This window comes from Ctenopharyngodon idella, chromosome 15 (assembly GCF_019924925.1).
Source record: "Ctenopharyngodon idella isolate HZGC_01 chromosome 15, HZGC01, whole genome shotgun sequence".
NCBI classification, from domain to species: domain Eukaryota; kingdom Metazoa; phylum Chordata; class Actinopteri; order Cypriniformes; family Xenocyprididae; genus Ctenopharyngodon; species Ctenopharyngodon idella.
This window is the reverse complement of record NC_067234.1, coordinates 5,237,003-5,262,500: the sequence shown is the minus strand read 5'-3', so window position 1 is coordinate 5,262,500 and position 25,498 is coordinate 5,237,003. Positions and strand designations below refer to the sequence as shown.

Sequence of the window (25,498 nt, the reverse complement as noted above, 5' to 3'; positions counted from 1 at the left end):
GACACATTTGAGTGGAATAGAACAAAATGGAATTGAACTAAATCCATCTTGCATGACAGTCCCAGAAACAGGCACAGTAAGACAGTATAAAAATGTTTTTATAAGAAAACAGAAGCAGACTTTATATGGTATCAGAGACAAGTAAAACCAATTGTTTGGCTAAACACTATTGAGTTGATGAATCCCACTGCCAAGAAAGTACTTCATAACAACATACTGGTCATTCACTTGTTACCACACAAATACACACCGACAAATCAAACACAGAGACACACACACACACTCATGTATAAACACAGAGGGCCCATTGTGAATGCTGGCTGTGCTGCCTGAAACTTTGTGGGCACAGGAATGTGTAACTGGGGCCTCAAATGGAACTTTCAGTAATTGTGCATGTGTGTGTGTGTGACTGCCGAGAAAGTCTGTTCTGTTTCCCCCTGAATTTGTCTCCTCTGCAAATTCTGAAGTCTCACGAACAAAGGATGCATCCAAAATGCTTCATTAACTCCTTACGTCGTTTCCCTTAGCTGCTCTCTTGACCAAGCGCCTTCCTGCTCACTCAGTACATGAATGGCACATGGTCATATTTGTGTGCCTGGATCGTGAGCTAAGTAGGAGGATCGCCAAGCATGTTGTCAGACTCCTTAGATAAATATTGATCCATGCATCAATATAACTGCTGAGCTCTTGACAGACTTGTCAAGGAATGTTAAACGTTAACCTCTATAAATTCCACTATGCTGCTTTACACTGTGCTATGGCCCTTTATATTACTTGTGAACATGATATGCTCATACTTGAGTTGGGGATTTGAACAAACCTCTAACACTATATGTTAAACTTCAGCATGTAACTTAATGTCCTGCATTGTTTGTGCTTTTGAGATGAATGAAACCTCAAATCATGTGGCTTGTTGAAAGGTGCTCTCAAGAAGCCATATGATTTGAGGTTTCATTCATTTTTTGTTGTGCGCTGTACTTCTTGATTCAGAACGACCCAGTTCCTACATTTAGTCTCTAAGAGAACGACGTCTCTATTTCTTGCACGTCATCTGATGTTCAAACCACACCTGGCTGACTAACCGACCTCACGTTTGCAAATGCTGATAGTTCAAACAGAGGTCAGCTCAAAGCAGAGCTCCTAAAATACAGATTAAACAAACAAGGACAGAATATATCAGGTCAATCTGTCATACCATAACATGACACTAAAGTTATTTTATGATTGCACTGTACATTGGTTAATAATTTGCTTTAAACCCAGTTTCCAATTGTGTCACCAGATCTGGAGCAGGAATCAACAGTGAATGGGGTTGTTTTCCCAGCAGGCATTGCAATTTGAGTGAAACCTGTAATGATGCATGCCGAGTTCAAAAAGCGTGTGTGCTATTCATTGTTTGAACAGCAAAACATATGGTAGACTGACTACCTATGGTTCACGCTATTGCTAGACCAAGAAGTCTAGACTGTTTTGAAAATATACTTCTGTTATGTAACATTCAATACTTTAGATGTGATGCATTACTGCCCTATTATATAATACATAGTCATATTTTATATAATATACATTACCAGTCAAAAGTTGAACACACCTACTTAGTCTTTATTTTGACTGTTTTTCACATTTTAGAATATTACCAGAGTTTTCAAAATTATGAATCTATACAGATTGAATTTATGGATTTCTCTGATCAGGTTAGGAGCGCCTGGTAGCCGCTCCTTAGGAGGGGAGGTATGTCACAGTTACCAGCTAGAGTGCCCGTGATAACCACCATCATCAAAACATATTAAAGGGGACCTATAACGACCCTTTTACAAGATGTAATATAAGTCTCTGATGTCCCCAGAATGTGTCTGTGAAGTTTCAGCTAAAAAAAAATACCCCACAGATCATTATAGCTTGTCAAATGCTGTTTTTGTGTGTGTCCCTTTAAATGCAAATGAGCTGCTGCTCCCGGACGCTTTCCAGAAGAGGACAGAGCTTTCACAGCTCGTGCTTTGTTTGCTCAACAACAACAAAGCTGGAGAATCTCACACAGCCAAAGTGATGATTGTCAGTAACCTGTTCAACCTTACATTGTTCAAACCGGAGTCGGACACTGATGGAGAGACTCAGGAAGAAGTTACAACTTTTAGAATGCATCTGGACATTTCTGAACGGTTAGTGGATAAATTTATGTAGTTGCTGTGGAGTTGATTCAACTTATTTACTAGCATGTGCCGTCATGTTAATCTTTAGTGCAAATCCAGCATTGAATTGACCCTCGTTTGTGAAGCAGTCCGGCGTAAAATTACGGCATGGCAACAACTCTTTACTACAACAACTCTTCCTCTTCGCTAAAGCAGCCCAACATGGCCTCGCCCCCTGTTTTTTGTATGTTCTCAGGGGCAGGGTTTATGTTAATTTTAGTGTTAGTGATGTCACTAACCCAGGAAGAAGCAGCTCGTTGTAGTCCCTACCAGCCATTTGTTGTAGTGCTTAAACAGAGAATTCTTTAAAAGAAAATATCTCCCTTTGCACTGAACTTTGAGCGTCGTAATTTTGCAGATGTTGTTTATGCTCTAACAGCAACATTACACACTAACTAAAGTTAAAGAAGTGAAATCATAATCAACCACCCCTTTAAGGGGTCAAGAGGCAAACTGATGAGCAATCATGACAGCGAGCATCAGACCAACTGCAAAAATGAGTAAAAGGCATTCAGAGATTTTTTTTTAAGCAAAATGGTTGAAAACCCATAAATACAATCACTTACCATGTGACATAATTGTTTATTGCTTTTGAAAAATAGGTGGCACTGACACCAAATTTATTTATTATGGTCAATGTTGTGTGGCAATGGAACAATGGCACCAAGTTTGGTCTCAATATGGCAAAGCCTTGCAGAGATACTGCCTTAGATGCAGTTTTCCATCATGCCATCAGATTTGTTGATGAGGTAAATGAGAACGACATGAAATCCATAACTTTTTGCCAGCATAGTCAGAAGACTGGACCAATGGTCTAGGAGGATATATAGCCTCACATACACTTTGGCTTGTTCTTCTGATAATTATTTTGTGAGTTTTCGAGAAGATGTTTTGGTTAAGTTTTCACGAAAATAGGACAAACGGTCTAGGAGGAGTTAGAAAAAATTCAAAATGGCGGAAACATTGGTGGTGCTAGAGGGATTGAGTTACAGATTCCAAAATTGCTGTGGTTAATGTTCAGACTGTCCTCTAGCTGTGGGCCATAACTTTTCATAACTTTTTACCATATGGTGCTATGGGTGAAGAAGAACAACAAGAGTGAAAGAACAACAACAACAACTCTTTTTGTAAAAGAAATTCATGCATCGGGATAATTTATATTTGTCAACTTTTCAAGCATTTCAAGGGATAGTTCACCCAAAAATTAAAATAATGACAGAATTTTCAGTTTTTGGGTTTCCTTTTTTTAACTTTTACATAAAAGATTTCAAGATCATGAAAATGCAAATTCAATCAAATGTCTAAAATCTTTTTTATATTTATTAATATAGTCAGATTTGCATGTAGCATATAAAGCCCTCCGTGTGGACTTTACAAATAAATAAACACTAAAAATGTAGGTCCTTTAAATATTAAATTTTTTAAACTTTAAATTTTTTAGAAAGACTTGTTTCCTGGTCCATGTATATAAGGAAAACAATGCTGCATAGACTTTGTACAGCGAGACTGGGGGATTACCGTACAGACTGTGTACATTGGACTTACCAAAACTTATGAGGCATTACAAAACAAACACATTCATTTTTAACATCAGAGAAGTAAATGCCTTGACAATCAAAGTCTCATTCTCACACACACACACCCTCTGACTCTTCATATTCACACCAAACAGTCATTCTCTAAAAAAGATGTGACAAATTCCAGAACAGCACACATTCGCACTGACATGTACACTCACAAACAGTTACAGACAACTGCAAAAAACAAACACAAGAGCAGAGAGCATGACTTATCCCAAAAGATAGACACTGTATTCTGGGTGATCGTCTACTGTCAGCTTATCAAGTCATCAATATGTTGAGCTTAAAACGAACCCTGTGCCTCAAACATCACACATATAGGCCTACATTGACACACACAATGAGTGATGCACTGCTGAATTTATATGAAACAATAATTCAACACATCACAAAATAATGATAAAACACACCTTTCTACAGAGTTGTATCTGCAGGTTGCATGTAACTCCATGGGCCCTATCATACACCCAGCGCAAGTGTTTTTTGCTAGTTTCAGCCAGACGCAGTTATCATTTTCACGTCCTGCGCCACGTTATTTAAATAGCAAATGCATTTGCACCCATTTGTGCGCCCATGGGCGTGCTGGTCTGAAAACGAGGTGTGTTCAGGTGCATTGTTGGCGTGTTGCTATTTTGAGGCAACTAAAATAGACTGCACCATTGATTAACTGAAACCTGGTCTAAAGTCAATGGCGCATATCCGTTTCCTCGCTAGAGAAGCGTTCAGTTTTTCCGCTTGCAAATTCCGCCATGTAAATAGCGAATCCGCCATGGCGCGAGTGCTGGCTTTTAAAGGCAATGGGAGATGAGACTCTGATTTGCACGTTACACCAAAAACACACCCATTACTCATTAAGAGAATAGGGCCAACCCTTTTAGACCATGTGCCGGGCGCACCAACCATTTTTCCCGTCTTTAAACTAGCAAAAGTGGATTCGGACAAGCCCTAAGTGCACTTGCGCCATGCGCTTTAGACTATGAGCTTAGATTGTTAAAATAGGGACCTATGTCATAGTTCTCATTCTATCTTCTACGGAAGCTTGTTTTTGCCACAGAATAACGAAGGTAATTGTGACTTTCCCACAATTCTGACTTTTTTTCTCACAATCGCAAGTTTCTGTCTTTTGATTTGGACTTTATAACTTACATTTGAGACTTTTCTCAGAATTCTGTATGTGTATGCGGTCAGATCAGGTGTCTAAAAACTCAGAATTCTGAGAAAAATATGACTTTTGACAAATAAAGTCAGAAATCTGAGATATAAACTTGCAATTGCAAGAAAAATTATATATAATTCCGGTAGCAAATGATCAAAATCATACCTCACAACTAGTGTAGTCCGATTCTTGAGTAAAATACTCTTACTAACCGGTTCTTTATAGTGAAAACTAAAATATATTGTGCAAACACAAATGACTCTTATGAGCTGGTTCTTTTAATGAATCATTTAATAAAAGGTGTATTTGACTTGAAGCGACGCTGTGCAGTCACCAATCGGTGTATGACATCACCGTGAGAGCGATTAGAGAGCAGGCGGCTCCATATGCTTTCGAATTGCTCCCGCAGTACTTTAAAGTCATAAACCAATCGGTCTGTGCAGCGCCACTTCAAGTCGAACACACCAAAAGACTCATGGTGAAGAATTTATCACTCACATTTTCTTCAGAAAATGTAAAAATGTAGTTTTATCTTCAGCAGAGTCAAATAAAGGTATTTCAGTGACAAAAGAAATTAGGTGTGCGTGGCTTTAAGCAAATATGCAAAGACAGAATTCATTTGTTCAGCCATTTAAAACAGCTTTCTCTGGAAAAACAGGTGAGGCACTGCATAATACAATCATTAACCATGTCACATAAAATGCAAAAGATGCTGTTGTGCACACTGTCAGTATGTAACAATTGCCTTCCTCGTGCCTGGGACTTCACACAGTGTTGGCTTTAATGTGTTAATAGGTGATGAAAGAACCTGTTGTTATGGAGGTCTGTACACCAAGGACCTTTTCTGGAGACCAGACAACTGAAATATCTAAAATAATGTTTTGCTGATTAGCTTTAGCAGTTAGATTTTGTAACTACATGATGTTGTCAAAATGTTCATTGAAGGCTATTCAAAGGTAGCCATATTCGGATTTTAGAGGCTAAAAATTACTTGTGTTTTTCTGTTTGCAGCAGGAACTTCTAATATAAAGTGGTTTACAGCTCAAGTGATGGGTTCATAAAATTCTCTAGAATGCAAACAGAAATGCTAACAGATAGCTTTCTCCAATGGTCTCTTGGTCTTTATACTGACACCTACAGACCTCATTCAGAGCAACGCCATGACAGGTATGAAAGTGAGGTTGTGAGGGACAGACTTGCCCTGTTTTCAATGGTATTAGCTGTAAAAAGCTGTATAAAGCTTCTAAATCACTTATACTTTTCCACAGCTCATGTTGTCTGGAGGTTTTGTCAACTGAAATTTCTTGGAAAGATATTTTTGCAGTGTTTCATCAGCAGAACAACAAAGATGGCGCTGTTGTGAATAAGGTCTATTGACGTGAAGGTAGCGTCACACAAAAGCAAAGGTCTTCAGTTGTAGCAATACCTAATACAAAGATATCTCTGTCATTCATTATTTGTTTTCGCAACCAAACGCAACTGATAATAAGATGGCTGCCGAGATAAAGTGAACAATATACGGATATTCATGTGATCTTAATATGGCTGCCACCATAAAGTGGGACCGTCTTTACAACAGCTTTTTATAGGCCAGCGATCTCACATGATTGTACTTTATCCCAAAGACGTTGCCAAAATTACAATTAATTTCACTTTCTTTTTTTTGTGTGCAATAATCCAACCATAATAATAATCTGATAAAATGATAAAATCTAAAAGTCAAGAGCCATTTTAGGCAGAATATGTCTGATTCATTGTGACATGTATAGAGGTGTGCTGATGAAATGGATTTCAGTTTCATTGTTTATGGGTTTAAGTCGGACTGCCATGACAACAATAGAGCAGGTCTGCTTTCAACATCATAGTGGCATCTTCAATCCTGACATGTACAAAGCTCAAACTCAACAACAGAGTCATAAATAAGGAAATCATGACGTGATTTTTCAGAATGGTCGATTTGGTCTCAGTAATGCGAATAAACGCGTCATTAATAAAGATGCTCGTGCTCATAAAAACACGCACATGTCTTTTTCAGAACAATTAAAAACAAACAGTGAACAATTAAACCTGTTTCTCGAGTTTCGACTGCTTAGTAATTTACCGCAGGGCAAAATCATGTGCTTTCAGTCTCACTCTCTCTCAGAAAATCTCTAGGACAAGTACTGATTTGCCAAGTCATAATTGTGTATAAGCCATTAAAATACACTAAGGCCCAGTTTCACAGACAGGGCTTAGCCTAAGCCAGGATTAGGCCTAGTTCAATTAAAGTAGCTTTTATAAACGTTCACTAGAAAAAAACATTACTGGTGTACATCTTGAGACAAAACAACGACAATGATACATTGTCTAGGACTAGCTTAAGCCTTGTCTGTGAAACCGGGGGTAAATGTTCTTTAACTCTAGAACTAGGACTTGTTTGACAGTCAAATCTATCACTGCTGTCACTCATTAGTAGCATCAAAATGAAATGTAGAAGAACCTTTTTGGGTTCCTAAAGAACCTTTCATTGAACAGTTCTTATATCTTTTAACCTTTTTTGATTTTAAAGAACCTTTTGCGTAATGGAAAGATTCCATGGATGTTAAATGATCTTTATGAATCCATCGATGCCAATAAAGAACCTTCATTGTTGCACAGTAAAGGTCACACAAGTAAAACGTAGAGGGTTAATTCAGTTGAGCTAGACTCCACAAACCGTAGCAAACTGTTTTACAACATACAGGGAACAATAGTGCACTTTGTTTAGACCTACTACATTTGCTAGGTAACAATAATACAGCAAACATATTGGTTTCAGTAGCATAGATTGTGTTTTATATCCAGTTAGCAGTCAAACAATATGCAAAGCTTTACCACAGATTTTAAAATGAGAGCTGTTAATCCTTTAATATATATATTTTTTTATTTTTATATATATATATATTATATATATATATATTTTTTTTTTTTTTAACCTTCCATGAAATATTAGCATGTATGAATTTTATGTTCAATTATATGTGGGCCAATTTTTGACAGTCATCATGACAACAAAAGTGTTCTATATATATATATATATATATATATATATATAAATGAACATAAAATTCATACACACTAATAGTTCATGAAAGGTTTTCTAGTGTTAAAATAAAATAAAACATATAAATAATTCTCACTTTCTTGTTGTTCTGAAGATGAAGATAACTTTTTCTTTCTCATTGAGCGGTAAAAGCGTGAATTCCTGCGAATTGGAGCTCCACTTGACAACTTCTCTTCATCGTCATCGTCATCCTCGCTGGGCAGATGGGGCACTGGCGTCTGAATTTTGCTCTGGACCACTTGAGGTTTATGTCCCCATTTCATTCGGAACAGGGCTGTCATCGCCATTAGCTATCAGTAACAAGATCCAGCCGTTCATGGAACAATCCTCATCTGAAACGCACAGCAGGAATTCCCATCCAAACTGAATCCAAAAGTTTGGGTTCCCAAACACACAATCCCACAGTCACAAAGTTACGCACCCTTTCTAGACAATCAACTCTCTCATTCTTCTTCTTTCGCCTCTTTCTTTTCCCTCTGCCTGTGGGGCAGGCGTGTTGTTGGTGACTTCAGAAGTTTAAAGTATGTGTTTCTCTCTCTCTGAATCCTCTGCTGTCTCACAAACCTGTCCTCTGGCCCTCGGTGTCAAAGTTCTCCCCCCTCCCTCTCATTCATTCTTGCCGGCCCAGCCTCCCTGTCGCTCTCTCCCGCCCTCTTTTCCTTCCCTGTCTCACTTGCATTGCCCTGTTCTCCCCTGAGCACATAACTTCTTGCCCCACGTGTGTATAAAACAGGTAAAGTCAGTCATGTAAAACAGCAGATCTGGTATTTTTTAGTTGTCACTTTGTTAATATGAACGTAGACACCTAACCCATGATGTCTCATCAAATGACACTTCAAACAACATGACTATGACTTCTGTCATACTTCGAAAGAACCTGTGTGCATCAATGTTGATTTGTGTTTTGTATGTGCAATCAAACCTTTTGTCTTCATTTTCAGTAAAAAAAAAAAAAAAAAAAAAAAATTAAACATTTTTAAGATGAAACATTTTCAAAGGATTAGACTTTTTTTTAAAGAATCACTTGATTTTATCATGATTTATTTGAAAATATTTTGAAGCTTATTTTACTTTGGAAAATATTTTTTATATACTGAGGTTTATGCTTAAAACAAGAATTAAAAAACAATTTGTCAGTGGGGTAAGAAAAAATATTTTACGCAATTGTATGTTGAGTTATTTTTTACTGGAAAACAAGACAAAAATACTGATTAAAAATGATATTTTGTGAATGCTAAAATTGTCAAAATTCTTTAGTGTTATTTTACACTGTAAAAGTTAAGTATAATCAAATTGGCTGTACAAGTAATTTCAACTTAAATTTTACTAAAATGACTTTAAAAAATTGAGTTGAATCTTTAAAAAAGTTGAATTTGCTTAAATTATTTTGATGGGTTAAGTTAAATAAATATGTTGCAATGACTTATTGCTCATTTATTAGAGTGTATATATTATATAATACAGTGTATATAGTATGATATATATGATATATCATTTATTACAGTATTTATTGCTATTTTGAATGTATTTTTTGTCATTTTTATTAGTTCTTTATTTATTTATTTATTATTTCATTTATTTTTCTGTTTCAGTTTTAGTTTTAGTAATTTTAAAACTTAAAATTTTAAACTTTTTATTTTTTATCTTTTTACATTTTATTTCAGTTAGCTGCCAAGGCAACATTTCTAATTTTAATGTTTTCATCTAATATTCATATTTTGATTTTATTTCAGCTTTATTTCAATAAATGATTTTAATAGTTTTAGTTTTAGTAGTTAAAGAGTTAGTTCACGCAAAAATGAAATTTCTGTCATTACTCACCCTCATGTCGTTCCACACCCGTAAGACCTTCGTTCATCTTTGGAACACAAATTAAGATATTTTGATGAAATCCAAGAGGTTTTTTTTATCCTCCATTGAAAGCAACAAAATTACCACATTCAATGCCCAGAAAAGTAGTAAAAACATCATTAAAACACTCAACGTGACTACAGTGGTTCAACCTTAATGTTATGAAGCGACGTAAATACTTTTTGTGCAAAAAAACAAAACAAAAATAATGACTTTATTCAACAATTTTTCCTCTTCCCTGTCAGTCTGTTACACAGTTGGCGCAGTGCAGCGTTTCCGTGTTTACGTCCGAACGCCAGCTCATTATTGGCCGGCTCCTGAACAGCGTCGGCCAATACTGAGTCGCCGTTCGGACGCAGAACCTGGAAGCTGTGCAACGAAAATAGCTTAGGATGACATGGGAGAGACGAATTTGTTGAAGTCGTAATGTTTGTTTTGTATTAGCGCACAAAAGTATTCTCGTCACTTCATAACATTAAGGTTGAACTGCTGTAGTCACGTTGACTATTTTAATGATGTCTTTACTACTTCTCTGGACATTGAATGTGGCAATTTCATTGCTTTCAATTGAGGATAAAAAAAAACAACTTTGGATTTCATCAAAAATATCTTAATTTGTGTTCTAAAGATGAACAAAGGTCTTACAGGTGTGAAACGACATGAGAGTGAGTAATTAATGACATTTTCATTTTTGGTTGAACTAACCCTTTAACAATAACAACACGTACTCAACTCTGTAGTCAACATTCTTTGTAACACCCTGTTCTCTACAGTCAGCTGACTACTCAGGGTTAAAAAGTTCTCTCTCCCCTGCTTGGCCAAAAGCACTCTGTCTAATCCCATTGTGATCCTGCTGATTAACACACATTGACACGTATACAAAAGCTTGAACACACACACAGAGAGAGTATGGGCTGTGCATGTAACCACAAACACTGGCAGAAATGCAATCCTAAAATTTCCATTAAAGCACAAAATTTAGACTCATGCACATGAATAACACACAGCAAGCACAGACGTCAATTAGGCAGGCCTGTGTCAGGCAAGCTCTTAACAAAGAAAAGAGAAACGCCTCTTACTATTAGCTAGTCAAGTCAAAGATCAGTATTACATTACAAGGAGAAAGAGCATGCATACCTGAGAGAGAAATAAGGATTATGGGACTTCTGTGTGTCTATATCTAACCGTACTCTGGGGCCAAAATTGCAGAATAATGTAAGTCAAGTAAATCTCACAAAACCAAATTTTGAAAAAGTTAATAATGTTAAAATCTAAAGTTAAAATCTAAAAAAAAAAAAAAATGTTAAAAACATTTTATTTTGGCAGTGAGATTTGGGTTTGCATTTTGCCATTTTAGATGTATTTTAGTTCTTTTTGTCCTTGTGTAGATAGCTAGGTGAATTTGTGTTTGTCAGAGTATTCGGAGGTAGGGGGTGTATAAACAAAGCCTTCTGTCAGTATTGAGTTTTTGGGATGGAATGTGGATTCTCTGAATCCTCGGAATCCTGTGGTTATGTAACGCCAATGAAAAGAGCGCTGCGTCAATGTGACTCCTCTCTCTTATAAACTTCACCTGTGAAGAACAGGTGTGCCTCAGTTCTATAGATGAAACACTGCCCAGCCTTGTCTAAATGATCATCAGCAGTGCGATCAAAGTCCATGCGGCGTGTTGATAAGATAACAAATATTGTTTGTGCTGTTGCTTTGGTCCTTCGTTTAACACGTGCTAATATTTTTATGATAGTTTTTATTATCTCGTATATTTGATAATAAGTAATGATTTTAATTATTATTTTGTTATTATAAATACTTTTTTGAAATCCATGGAAACAATTTTAGATATTTAAGGATGGCTGGAAAACGAGCTAAAGATCAGCTTAGCAAGGTTGGGAGAAAAGCTAAAAGTAACGTAATAAGCAGGTTCATGTGCTGCGTCCCATTAGAGAATGTGAAGCTATGTCACGCCGCATTGCATGCTGGGACGGCGCCTCCATCTTAAGAGGATCGCCCTCTGCTACTCATACTGAAATTACCTGCACCTTTTGTCTTGTTTTTACACATTCTTCATGGTATCATTTGCAGGGAAAAGAAGCTATTTTATTGCACTACGTGATAATTTGATGTTCTCACTGTAGTTTTGCAGAATTCAGTTCCGTGAATTGAAAACACTGGCTGAAAAATAGTGCTAATATTTTAGTGGAGTTTTCTCCCTGAGCAATGATGTAAGTTACTATGGCAATTTTCAACGCAGCATGAATGACCTACAATGGCAATATTTTTCACAGTCATGACAGAAAATCAAAACACTACATTAAAGGGTTCATTCACCCAGAAATGAAAATTCTGTCATTAATTACTCACCCTCATGTCGTTCTACACCCGTAAGACCTACGTTCATCTTCAGTACACAAATTAAGATATTTTTGATAAAATCCGATGGCTCAGTGAGGCTTGCATTAGCAGCAAGATAATTAACACTTTCAGTGTCCAGAAAGCTACTAAAAACACATTTAAAACAGTTCATGTAACTACAGTGGTTCAACCTTAATGTTATGAAGCGACGAGAATACTTTTTGTGCGCCAAAAAAACAAATAACTACTTTATTCAATGATATCAAGTGATGGGCAATTTCAAAACACTGCTTCATGAAGCTTCGAAGCTTTATGAATCTTTTGTTTCGAATCAGTGGTTCGGAGCACGTATCAAACTGCCAAAGTCACGTGAACCATTGAAATTTCGAAACGTTTTGAAACACTTATGACGTAACAAAGCCTCGTTTACTGAAATCACGTGACTTTGCCAGTTTGATAAATGACAAAACAAACAAAAAGATTTGTAAAGCTTCAAAGCTTAATAAAGCAGTGTTTTGAAATCACGCATCATTAGATATTGTTGAATAAAGTCATTATTTTGTTTTCTCGTCGCTTCATAACATTAAGGTTGAACCACTGTACTCCCATGGACTGTTTTAAATATGTCTTTAGCTTTCTGGGAATCTGAAAGTGTTGATTATCTTGCCGTCAATGGAGGCCTCACTGAGCCATCAGATTTTATCAAAAATATCTTAACTTGTGTTCTGAAGATGAACGAAGGTCTTACGGCTGTAGAACGACATGAGAGTGAGTAATTAATGACAGAATTTTCATTTTTGGGTGAACTAACTCTTTAAACTCACTTGCAGAAAGGCAGCGCGATTCTCCTTAAATGTCGTCTAAACAAGACAGTTACCTTAACACGGCGTGACGTCAGCTTCACATTCTCTATTCACATACAATAAATAGTATTCGAAATTAGAATTAGTGTGTCCTAAATCATAATATGTTGAAATTAGTATTCCAAAAATACCTGGATGGACTACTTCTTCTGGTTAGAATCCGAAGTGCAGATCCATGCATACTCTAGTGACTAATATTGCCCACAACCCATTGCATTAGACGAGAACCGTTTCTCAATATGCGTTCTTGTATACTACGTCATCATTAACCATCAAAGCCCGGTTCCAATACTCAAGAACGCAAGTACAGACAACGCATGAAAGTACCCGGATGTGTTCTTGATATCGAGGATGCATCAAGTGCAGAATCGAACCATTAAAAATTACAGAAGTCATTAAGGGCGGGCAACATATCTGTAAGCTTTTTCTCACTCAAGAGATTCCCGCTGAAAGCTTGCAAATAGCCCTATGTGATGGCTCATGAAAGCATCTGTCGTTTTGTTCGGCATAATTTTAATAAGGTTATAAATACCTGGAAAAAGCCTGTAGTACATTTTAATTGGCATATGGGGACCTTTTATTTATACAAGATGTAATATAAGTCTCAGGCGTCTGCAGAATGTGTCTGTGAAGTTTCAGACTCAAAACACCCCACAGATCATTTATTATAGTATGTTGTAAATTCTTATCATCATTTATTATACCATGTGCCCATTTTTGAGTGGAAGGAAAAACATGCTGTTTTCATGCAAGTATCTTTAAATGCAGAAGAGTTACTGCTCCCCACCCCGCTTTCCAGAAGAGGGCGGAGCCTGCACAGCTCGTGCCTCAGGTACTCTGCCAAAAAAACAACAAAACATCTGTTTGGTTTTGATTATTATCTCTGTCGCGGCTACACTAACGTGACATTGCAGTTCTTCATCATCATGAATGTTAATGTCAGAACGCCGACCCTGTATTAGGCGATGTTCGGACAATGTTCGGAAGCTCTGTACTGCGTTTACTGCATCAGCTGGGTAGGAGACTGACAGGGAAGAGGAAAAATTCTTGAATAAATTCATTATTTTTGTTTTGTTTCACGCAAAAAGGTATTCTCGTCGCTTCATAACATTAAGGTTGAACCACTGTAGTCACGTTGACTATTTTATATCTTTACTACTTCTCTGGACCTTGAATATGGTCATTTCGTTGCTCGGATTTCATCATAAATATCTTAATTTGTGTTCCGAAGATGAACGATGGTCTTACGTGTGTGAAACGACATGAGGGTGAGTAATTAATGACAGAAATTTCATTTTTGGGTGAACTAACCTTTAAAGCCATAACAGTTTAAACTTCTGATATATGGTTTTCTGAGCACACACATCCGAAGCACGTGCACAGAAAGCTGGATGTCAGACGGCCTTTGAGTATCAGACTAAGTTCTCTTTCACGTGTTATTGGGCTTAAACTGTCAAATACACACAAGGTTATGTCAAAAACACACAAAGTTTACATAAACAGTCAGTTGTGTCTTTGAACATAAACAAGTAAAGAAATTGCATGTGTATATTTTATGGATGGATACATTATTTTTTTACTTCAAAACACGGCCCCCTATTCACAACCATTATAAACCTTGGAGGACTAAGGATATTTTTAAATATATCTCTGATTGTGTTCGTCTGAAAGAAGATAATCATGTACACCTATGGCTTGAGGGTGAGTAAATCATGGGATAATTTTCATTTTTGGGTGAACTATCGCATTAAGTAAAGAGGTTTAAATAAAGGTTTTGAGTTATCTAACCTGAAGAAAATATAGGCTATTTATTCAATGTTATCCACATTATATTTCATCTGCAACAGCATTGTGAACTTTTATAAGATACGTTTGGTCATTAACTTTTAAATTTATCATTATGCGAACACATGAGTCTCCGCAATAAAGACCCGACTGGCAGATCAATGTACTTTTACATATCTCTCCGATTCGGTAGGAAAATAAATTAAATAGAATGTGAAGGATTTTAACTGTGACAAGATGATTGACAGGGCAGTTTAACAGATGCACGTAAGTGCAGAGACAGAGCGGTTCGTTAATGATGCAGTTATGATGAAGAATGTCCCAGAGCTTGCCTATTATTCTGTATACCCACTCAAATGTATGTAGCCTACTTTAGGCTCTACATATACTTTTAGGGCATAGTAAGTAGGCAAAATAGGACACAGCAATGGTTCTGCAAGCCGTTAAAAGCGGAACTTGAGATTTGTCGTCATCTAGTGTTGAGGTTTGGTCACTGATCTCTTAAAAAATGACATTCGTAGCCTATAGATCAGTGGGTTTGGTACTTTGCAGGAGCACACTACTGTACTACTTTACTACTTCTACCCATTCATGCAGTGTTGCTGCCGTGAGAAAAAGTGAAATGTTCCTCATTAGAATGAAGTGGAAAAATTCGGTCTTTACCAGTGCTATTTCGCACACTATCTTTATTTATCTTCCTGTCTATTATGGTTTGCGCAAGCAGTGGCATACCGCAGATCTTGAGGCTCCGTCCACAAACAGTGAAGATGTGTTCAGGGCTACTGTAAATGTTGTCTTTCACCAAAATTGCAGTGTTTTTGTTCAATTAATAATTGTGAATCACTGTTAGATGTTATTGGCGGTTTATAAATAATCCTTATTGTATATTTTCTGTGCGCCACTATACCTGTATGTCAGCTAAACAAGTTAAACACAGTAAATTGAATTGTTTTGTGTTTCATAATTGTTTCATAAAAGACAAGATAACTGAGAACGAACGTTCTATTAACGTTACTGAAAGAACATTTGCTCTTTAACTTTTGAGAACCTTGCCAGAATGTTAGACAAAGTTATGAGAAGGTCCCTTGTAGGTGGGCTCCCCCACTTTGACATTTCAAACCCCATATATTGTCAAAATGACTTGGTGTGTGTAGGTGGGCTAATTGTTCGGCTTCGCATTTCACTAAACCAACAAACTCACCATGAGCACAGTTGAGGCTAGTGCGTGAGCGCGTGTAACAGTAGTTTCTCTTTTGGCAGATATCTTACCAGTTTCTGTCTGACTACAGAGTTCAGCTGGTCTGCAGCGGAAACAAAAGAAACAGAACTCACTCATTCAACAGACAGACCGCACGCAATGCTTCAGCGGCAGTTTTCACACATCAACAGTCGTGAGGATCAAGAACTTGCCTTGAAGTACGGATAACAGCGGACTGGCCGTGGGAATGAACTCCAACAATACATGTGAGTAACCGGCGCGTCTGGTGTTCATTATAACAATTTACCATAGTAACCGCAGTTTCCGCTGAAATTAAGCGTTATCTGTATATCAATAAGCTCAAGAGCATGTTGTTTCAGGTTTGTTTTCATTGTAGCCTAGTTAAAAACTTGATAGGCCTAATTAGTTGCTAGAAAATAAAAATGTGACCCACACTGTAAAAAATTAAAGTTGAGAAAACTTAAAAGTTTAAGGCAACCAGCTGGAGGAAATGTTTGAGTTTTCTCAACTTGTATTTTTAATCGTTTATTTTGGTTAGGTTCAAACGAATTCAGTGAAGATAATATTGTCATCGTTACTATCTTGCCACAATAATTTCTGTAATTTCTACTTGATTTTTATGAGTTTCAACTCGACTTTCTTTAATAGTAACTATTTCAAAGTGGTAATAAACAAAGTTTTCAAGTTTAATGTGGTTAACATATACATTTAGAATAGCAGAAAAAAAAAAAAAACGGAAAGAAAAAATCCCAGGGAGACCACATTTCCATTTGCCGTCTTCCACTGTATCATCAGAGAATTTCCAGCGACTGGTGTTTGATCAGATCTAACCTACTTATGGGGACAGTTGACCAATATCTAGTGTTCGGATGGAAAGCAGCCCTTTTGAATCTTAAGTTAATCTTAGTCAGAAGATTAATCTATTTGACCTATTTATAATGAGATCTTCAAATCACAAGCTGACCATGTTTCTCAGTGATAATTCTGTATTTTAATAAAGATACACAGATGTGGTTACTCCAGCATAAGGCTATTTGCATGTATTTCCATACATTGTTTGTTTTAGATGAGATAAGAGTTTCATCTCTACACCTCAGGGTTGGAAGGCTACTTAGAGGATAAGTCAATAATTCTATGTTCAAATATTTTTAACTTGAATTGTAACATAGTTAACCATGCAAATGCTTTAAATGTTTTTTTTATAGTCCACTTTAGACATTCTATACTAACTATAAGTAACTTTGCAATACATGTCAACTTCCTGTATTAGTAGGCTGTCTGCTTAATATCTGCTAACACTTTATTTTGTTGATGCCACAACAGACATTCAACTAGTCAACTTATTCTACTAAACAGCAACCTAACACCTAACCTTAACCTAACAGTCTACTAATACTAAACGAGAGTTAATTGTACTTGCAAAGTATATAATGTCTAAAGTGGGCTATTGAAATGAAGTAACTTTTTGAATATATATATATTCAAATATTATTGTTCAGGAGAGACAATGCAGGGAAATTTGAAACACTGGGTTTAGCTAGCTGTTCTGAAAATTAAAATTCTAAGCTTATATTTAAAACCGTCATATTGAAAATTGGCACATACACTTTAAAAAAAGATGGTTCTTTGAAGGTTCTTTACACGTAGTTACAGTTCTATTTAGAACCGCATGACCCTGAAGAACACTTTACATGCTGAAATGGTTCTTTGTGTTAGAGTTTAGGGTTCTTTTTTCCCGCCTTTTTGTTTTTCAAACCTGTAACTGTCAAAGCCACATCATTACTGGTTTTCTGGAGCTTAGCCATTTAATTACATAGACTGTCAACACACTCTCAACAGGTAAATTATTTCTTTCTTAAAATGTCTATAAATTTTAACTTTCAAATGGGTTCTGCTATTGTTACAAGCCGAGGAACCCAAATTTGGTACTGTTTAGAACCATTTCTCTTTAGAGTGTATCATATGACACGAAGAATTTTTAGTACTATCAACTTGGTAAGTGTGTTTAAAATGTAAGCAGGAAATACATATCAGGATGTGTTACAACCAAGACAAACCTCAAACTCTTACCGTAAAAAAATCGACACAAATATAGTGTGGGTAGACCATCCTGATTGATCACCGGCACTAGTTCCGGCAAACGTGAGTAAACTAAAACCATGATGTCACTAGTGTACATATATTTTGTTCTGTCACATGTGCCGTTTCATAGCTGTGTAAGCAACACTTTATTATACACCCCTGCCCCCCCCCAAAAAACCGGTTTCCATCTTGATTTCTTCAACATATTAAAGATATTAAACAATATTAAAGATAGACACTTGTGTTTCAACAGTTTTTCAGACTTTAATGAAGTTGTATCCATAGAAGTTTGCTTTGCTTATAGGAGAACAATCAACATGTTGAAATATAAACCACCATCCCACAGTCATCCAATATTTGTTCATGAAAGATAATGAAAACTGTATAATGTGGGCTCATAATAGGTACAGTGTGGCTCCATAATTAATTCATAAAGTCTGCTATCTGCTATGCAACAAGGCAAGGCAAGGCAATTTTATTTGTTTAGCACATTTCATACACAATGGTAATTCAAAGTGCTTTACATAAAGAAGAACCAAATACAAATTTGGAAAAAATGGAACGCATAAGAAATAGAAATAACAGTAAAAACAGAGAATTCCGCTTTCTGAATGGAAGAGTTAGGAAGTTTCAGGGAGTTTTTTGTTGTCCGTCAGAGAGGATCTAAACGGATCTATCCATCAGAGCGGATCTAAATGGATCTTCCTCACGCAGAGGGATAACTATTTATATTTGTCAGGTAGCTGTGCGTTTAAACAGTACAGATAGGGGTGGGCGATATGGCAAAAATATCATATCACAATTTTTTTCAGGAAAATCACGATTCTTCATGTTGTTTTTACTATTTTGCAAGTGACTGAGCATTACAGCCAAACTAATTTCCCTATTTTAAAAACAAAGCCTTACAAAATAACAAAATATAAAATAAAATAAAAAAAATGGCAGACATTTAGGCCAAAGTGGAAATCTTTGTCATTATTTTATCTTTGCTATTAAAAAAGAAGAAAACATAGACTACACATTATACAAATGAAATTAATAAAATGCTTTATTTTTTTTTTCAGCTACAGTAGGTGTATTTAACAGTAGCATTCAAGTAAAAAATTAAATGAACAAATATAAAAATAAAACACTAGACTTCACGGTATAAATTATACATTGATTCTTAATAAAGCTAATGTATTAAAGTTCTCAGTCAAGAGCAGTGGGTGATTTTCTCTTTAGGGATAATTAGGGATAGTTACCCCCCCCCCCCCCTTCCATAATTTACTCTGTCAAGTTGTTTTAAACCCTAATGAGTTTCTTTCTTCTGTTGAAAATAAAAGTTATTTTGGAGAATGTAACCAGACAGTTGCTGGTCCACAGTGACTATGTTTTTCCTACCATGGAAGTCAATAGAGACCAGCAACTGTTTGGTTAACCCACATTCTCCAAAATATTTTATTTTGTGTTCTGCACAAGAAATAAATTAATACAGTTTTGAAACAACATTACAGTGAGTAAATAATCGCTTTAAGGACAAGCGGCAGCATGGTTAATATTAGGCTGCTCTGTCAGTTTAAAGACCTGCACGTATCTCTAATATACAGCCACGCATCCAATTTTCTCTCAAATGTTTACTTTCACTTTAGACATAACCAACTATGTTTATGTAAACTTTGTGTGTATTTGACAGTATTAGAGCAATCGGACTCTAAAGATAACTTAGTAATCAGGCGCTGTTTGACGGGCTTTTAGTGCCTGTGCGCTTCGCGTGTACTTGTTCTGAAAAACACATGCGGCATGTCAGCACACAAAAGAAAAGTTTAACCGGCAAGGCACATGAAATAATGAACTTTTGTGGACTGAAGTGTCCTGCGAATATTACTCTCTACCGCTGCGTTAAAATGTGAATGTACGTCACGTTGAACAGTATGCTGAGACGGAGGTGCTGGAGCTGCAACTGATAGAAAGCACTGTAGCACGATACTACTATATTTCTGTATAAGCAGATCGTGGAGACATTTTAATCGTCCACGATCAAAAATCGTTATATCGCACACTCCTACTTACAGACAAATCTTCCTGGACTAACTCTATCCAGAGCTCCATCCAGGGATAACTCTAAAAATATTTGTCAGTTAGCTGTGCGTTTAAACAGTACCCTTAAAGACAAATCTTCCTGGACTAACTCTGTCAGAGCTCCATCCAGAGATAACAAATGCTTACTTCCTAATTCTCCCAGCTCTTTCAACCAGACAGCAAGATTTAAAATGCATTAAAAGTCAGAAATAAAAAGATGATACATAAAAGATATAAAATGCATTAAAAATGAAATAAAAACAAGAAAAAGAATTAAAAGAATAGAAAGATAATGCGTATAAAATAAAGTGCGAACAGTTCGGACACAGTGCTCAATCAACAATGAGCCATAATAGACCATTAGACCATTTTTGAAGGCAGAAGGTGTTGATTTTGGTGCAGGTGTGTTTGTATCAATGTAAATATGATCTGTACGATGAGGTGTCACTACAGTGAATATTTGCATTTTTAGTAATTCATGTCCAAAAACTTGTAATTCATTCCACAAAACTGTTGAAGTGATCGGCAAAACTTTAATTATAAACATCACATGCCAGTCACGGCATCATCGTACATTTACATTTCCCCCCATTATATGTATATGTTAGCAGCGGCTGTTTTCACTAAGTGTAAAAAAGGTAGATGGAATTTGTAAAGGTAGATGGTATTTGTAATTTGTCATAGCAACAAAGTTGTCAAATTTGACACACTACTGTTCAAAAGTTTGGGGTCATTAAGATTTTTTTAATGTTTTCAAAAAAAGGCTTTTATTGTTACCAAGGCTGCACTTAAAAACAGTAATAGAGTGAAATATTATTACAATTTCACGAGTTTACACGTACATGAAATCAAAATAAAGTAATTTGTATAGTAATTTATGCGTATTTGGCGTGCTGTCCGGGGGAGGGCTCCGAGCTCGGAATTTGGCCCGAACCCAGAGTACTCCCCCTCCTTAACTGGGATAGAAACCAGCCAAGAGTGAGGTGATGGGGTGGTGGAGGGATGCTGTGAAACTTGTCGCGGGATAGAGGTGAGAGACGGCTTTATATACCGGCTTCCTCTTGCACTGATTGGTTGATTACCTGAACGTGCGCCTCCCGAATTTTGTTAAATAAAACTTCATAAAATAACTGTTTTATATTTTAAAATGTAATTTATTCCTGTGATACAAAGCTGAATTTTCAGCATCATTGCTCCAGTCTTCAGTGTCACATGACCCTTCAGAAATCATTCTAATATGGTGATTTGCTGCACAAGAAACATTTCTTATTATTATCAATGTTGAAAACAGTTGCGCTGCTTAATATTTTTGTGGAAACCATGACCAAAACCATTTTTTTTCAGGATTCTTTAATGAATAGAAAGTTCAAAAGAACAGCATTTATTTGAAATAGAAATCTTTTGTAACATTATAAATGTCTTTACTGTCACTTTTGAACAATTATGGGAATGTTACTTTTGAGCAGGGCTTGACATTAACACTTCAGCAGTGGCGTGTAACGCAGTCCCTCCTACTAGCCACCTTGGCGGGTTGAAATTGATATATAATATATACATAGTTGTCAAAAATATCTATTTTTTGATACATATCGATTGAAATGAAATACTCCCAATACTCATTTTACAAAGAATAGATACATGATATCAGCTGTGCTTTCTCGCTGTGACAGTGAGATGACAAACTTGCCTCCCCTCACTCGTATCATTAGCTCCGGATGAATATTGTTGCTGTTACAGGGCTTGAATTTCACCTTATGAGTGCATGTATGGGGCATAATTTTACTCACTCCCTCAGATTTTGTGCTCACACCCAAAGTGCATGCGCATAAAGATGCCTCTGTGTGTTATATATATATATATATGCCTATATGGCAGTTTTTTCCCTGGGTATCGATGTCACAAAAAAAAAAAAAACACTAGCCACAGTGACTGGTGAGCAAAAAATATTAATGTCAAGCCTTGCTTTTGAGTGGCTTTCAACATTCAGAAACAAGAAGTAACATTTAAAAAATGTTAGATGAATGTCCAAATAAAACATTTCAGAAAAAAAAAAAAAAATTGGTAATGTTTTGAGAATGTTATTAAAGACCAGATAACTTTGAACAAAAGTTCTATTAATGTTACTATGAATGTTCTTGACTTTGAGAGAACCTTGCCAAAGTTCTGAGAACATTCTCAGTTAGCTGGAATACTAACGTCTCTTTTTCTCTTTCTCCAAAACAGACAGCTGTGACTGGGTGTGTTGGGTCCAGTGGTGTGTGTATGTGCCCATTATGGTTTTCGGCCTCCCCCTGAACCTGGCTGCTCTGTGGCTGCTGCTCTTTCGTGTTCGACGCTTGAGCGAATCCATGGTTTACCTCATCAACCTGATCATCAACGACTGCCTGCTGATGCTGTCTCTGCCCTTTAAGATACATGCATACAAGAAGCCCTGGACTCTTGGTAATACCTTCTGCTCCCTGCTGGAGAGCCTGCTCTACGTCAACATCTATGGCAGCATAATGCTGAGCGTTTGCATCGCGGCCGACCGCTACATCGCTCTTCAGTTTCCATTTGCTGCGCGCCGTTTGCGATCTCCACGCAAGGCAGTGCTCGTGTGCCTGGTCATGTGGGTGGTGCTATTTGGATTCAGCACCCCCATCTACAAATTTCACGATTATTCAATCAACACAACTTACTGCTTCCAGGATTTCTCCAACGGAACTTGGTCGAAAAGTTGGATTCTGGTCTCTATGGAGACAGTGTTTTGCAGCAGTGTCATATTAATGGTGTTCTGCTCCGTGCGCGTGGTGCAGATTCTGCACCACTTGAGGGCACGCAATCCAGGCGATGCCAAACTGCGCAACAACAAGAGCATGAAGATCGTCCTCAGCAACCTGGTGGTCTTCCTCACATGCTTCATTCCTTACCACATAGCGGCGCTGATGTACTTCCCTGCCAAGACAAGCAATCTGAACTCAAACAGCATCGATAAACTGCGCTATTTTGTTCACATAAGCATGTGTATTAGCAATATGAACATCTTGGCAGATGGCGCATGTTACTACTTCATTCTTAAAGAGAACCTGGAGTCTGCAAAGCGAGAGAGGAGAATGGCTATACGCACCAGAGAGATGCGCATACGAAGTTCAAATTGTCAAATGTTATTTGGCGAAATGAATAATGGTACGTCCACAGACACTGAAAAGATGGAAATATGTGTGGTTACTGATTTTACATAAAGACCTACAGGGGAATTCAGGAAAGCCGAAATTCTAGGATGATTAATCCTACACAGCAAAGGAAGATGGTACACAGACATGTTCATATGGATGAGCTGAGTGTGCAGGTGGATGGGAAGTACTGTATACACTGTAAAAAAAAATAAAAAATCCAAAACAGATAATGTAGCCTACTGGTAGAAAATGACCTGGACATTATCCAGTAATTTCACGGACATTTCCGTTAACCCTATAACACAACGCAATGAAGTTCAAAATACAGGTAAAACACGAAAAATTCTGTAAAATTAATACAGTACATTGTGCCCTATTTTAAACACAGGTGTGATTTTTAAAACAAAATTTAGCTGTATTTTTATTATTATTATTATTATCAGTTTTTTAAAATCACGTACTTCTATTTATAGCTTATGCCATGATATACAATATTTTTAGTAAATTTTATGTTTACTTAACACCTCCTTTGAAAACAAAAGAGGTGTCCGGACTGGGTCACATTTTACCCCAAAAATAATAATAAAAATGAAAGTATATTTTTATGTTGAGTCTACTATATTGGTACCCTCTAGTTTTTTGCATTGTGACATTATTTTCAAGACAGTTAAGTTAATTTTACCCTCCAATTCTCATTATTGTGATGCAAAATAAAAAGTCTCATTCTCGTTACTGTAACATTAAAATTACCAGGAATATTAAAAATAAATAAATAAATAACTAGAAATTATTTTTATTTATACATAAAAAACATGTTATACTGCCTTTAATTAACTTTAAAAATTAGGCCTATTTTCTTTAAAAAACATTACAAAAAGCATTAATCAGATTAATCAACATAATTACAAATTAGCCTACATGCAGGCTATTACAGTGATGAGAATAACCATTTAAGAATAATTAAGAAAAGATGGGGGTTTTTTTGTATTTTCAATGTACTAAAGCATAATAACACCATAATACGTTTGCAGAGATTTAGGAAACATGCTAAGTTCAAATACTTGTTTCTCTGAAAAACGACAGCCAGTTATTTTACTTTAAAATGTGCGCTCCGTGTCGGAATGTCTGTTTTTGTTTTGGTCTGTGTAATTCCGTCCACTCACTACCACTTTACCCAAAAGTATTTCGACACCCCGGGTTGCCAGTTGGCGAAAAACACAGCGTATTGCAGCAATGGAAGCAAGCAAACAAACTGTGTCTGAGATCGCAGTTGAGTGTCCTCAATCTGGCATCCCGCGTGAGCGTCGAGTCTGAGGAGGAGGGGGCGAGAAAACAACTCTCTCCAATATTTTGAATTTGAACTGCAGTACCCATTTCAACCGCTAGCTGTCAATATTTCGTGCACCTTTTGTCCTGAAAATGTCACAATGCAACAAAGGTCCTATTTGTAGACTACAATTTGCTTGTGCAAAATATTAAAATACTGTTTCAACAGATTTAATCCAAGAGAATATTTTGAAACCTGATTATGAAAGTCTGTTTTAGGAACGTGCACCTGTTTTCTTGATTCGTTTGGTCCAAACTCTCATGTTCCTCTTCTCACCAGCAGAGGACGACCTTCTGCTTCCAATGATTTCCAAAGCTCGTCAGCCAACAAGATGTTTATAGCTCACATAAAGTGAGTTCAGTGACAGTGTTCATGTTTAAAGTAATGATTAACTTTAACACTACTTTCCTAACATAGAATAAAGTTTAAGTTGATGTCAAAGGTTCCCATTCTAAAGCAGAAGCATTTGATTGAAATGTGCATCGAAATGTGTTATGAGAGAGTAAAGGTTAAATGCAACCGACAGGGAGTGTCTTGTTTTATAGCAGGGAAGTTTGACAAAACACTACATTTTGTTTTTTATTTCAAATCAAGTTTAATGCTGTATCCCTGACTGAATGTGTTTTGTTTTTCTACAAAAGGTGCTCTGATTATTAATCTGTACTTCTGATGTTCTGTTGTCACCATCTCTTTTTGTCTGTTTGATACTCATGCTATTTATTACAATAAACAAGACTTTGTATTAAAATATATGTGAACCATTTGAGGCATATTCATTTAGCTTCCTTTCTCAAGA

At 36.5% G+C, this 25,498-nt stretch overlaps 2 protein-coding genes across 3 annotated transcripts in view; one reads left to right on the top strand and one right to left on the bottom strand.

The window, feature by feature from the left end:
• Positions 1 to 8,573, bottom strand: part of ngef (neuronal guanine nucleotide exchange factor) — a 31,934-nt gene extending 23,361 nt beyond the window's left edge. Inside the window, exon 1 of the mRNA XM_051862013.1 lies at positions 8,084 to 8,573. Coding sequence (XP_051717973.1) covers positions 8,084 to 8,294 — 211 coding nt within the window. The 5' untranslated portion in view covers positions 8,295 to 8,573. The remainder of the gene's footprint in view (positions 1 to 8,083) is intronic.
• A 2,399-nt stretch (positions 8,574 to 10,972) lies between these two features.
• Positions 10,973 to 25,454, top strand: gpr55a (G protein-coupled receptor 55a). Of its 2 annotated transcripts, none has more exons than XM_051863805.1 (3): positions 10,973 to 11,073; positions 16,148 to 16,322; positions 22,444 to 25,454. In XM_051863805.1, the coding sequence occupies exons 2-3, from the start codon at positions 16,304 to 16,306 to the stop codon at positions 23,439 to 23,441; spliced, it is 1,017 nt and encodes a 338-aa protein (XP_051719765.1). In that variant the 5' UTR covers positions 10,973 to 11,073; positions 16,148 to 16,303; the 3' UTR covers positions 23,442 to 25,454. The 2 variants fall into 2 exon arrangements, with proteins under 2 accessions (XP_051719765.1, XP_051719764.1); XM_051863804.1 differs by lacking the exon at positions 10,973 to 11,073 and adding an exon at positions 14,245 to 14,341.
• The last annotated feature ends 44 nt before the right edge of the window (positions 25,455 to 25,498 follow it).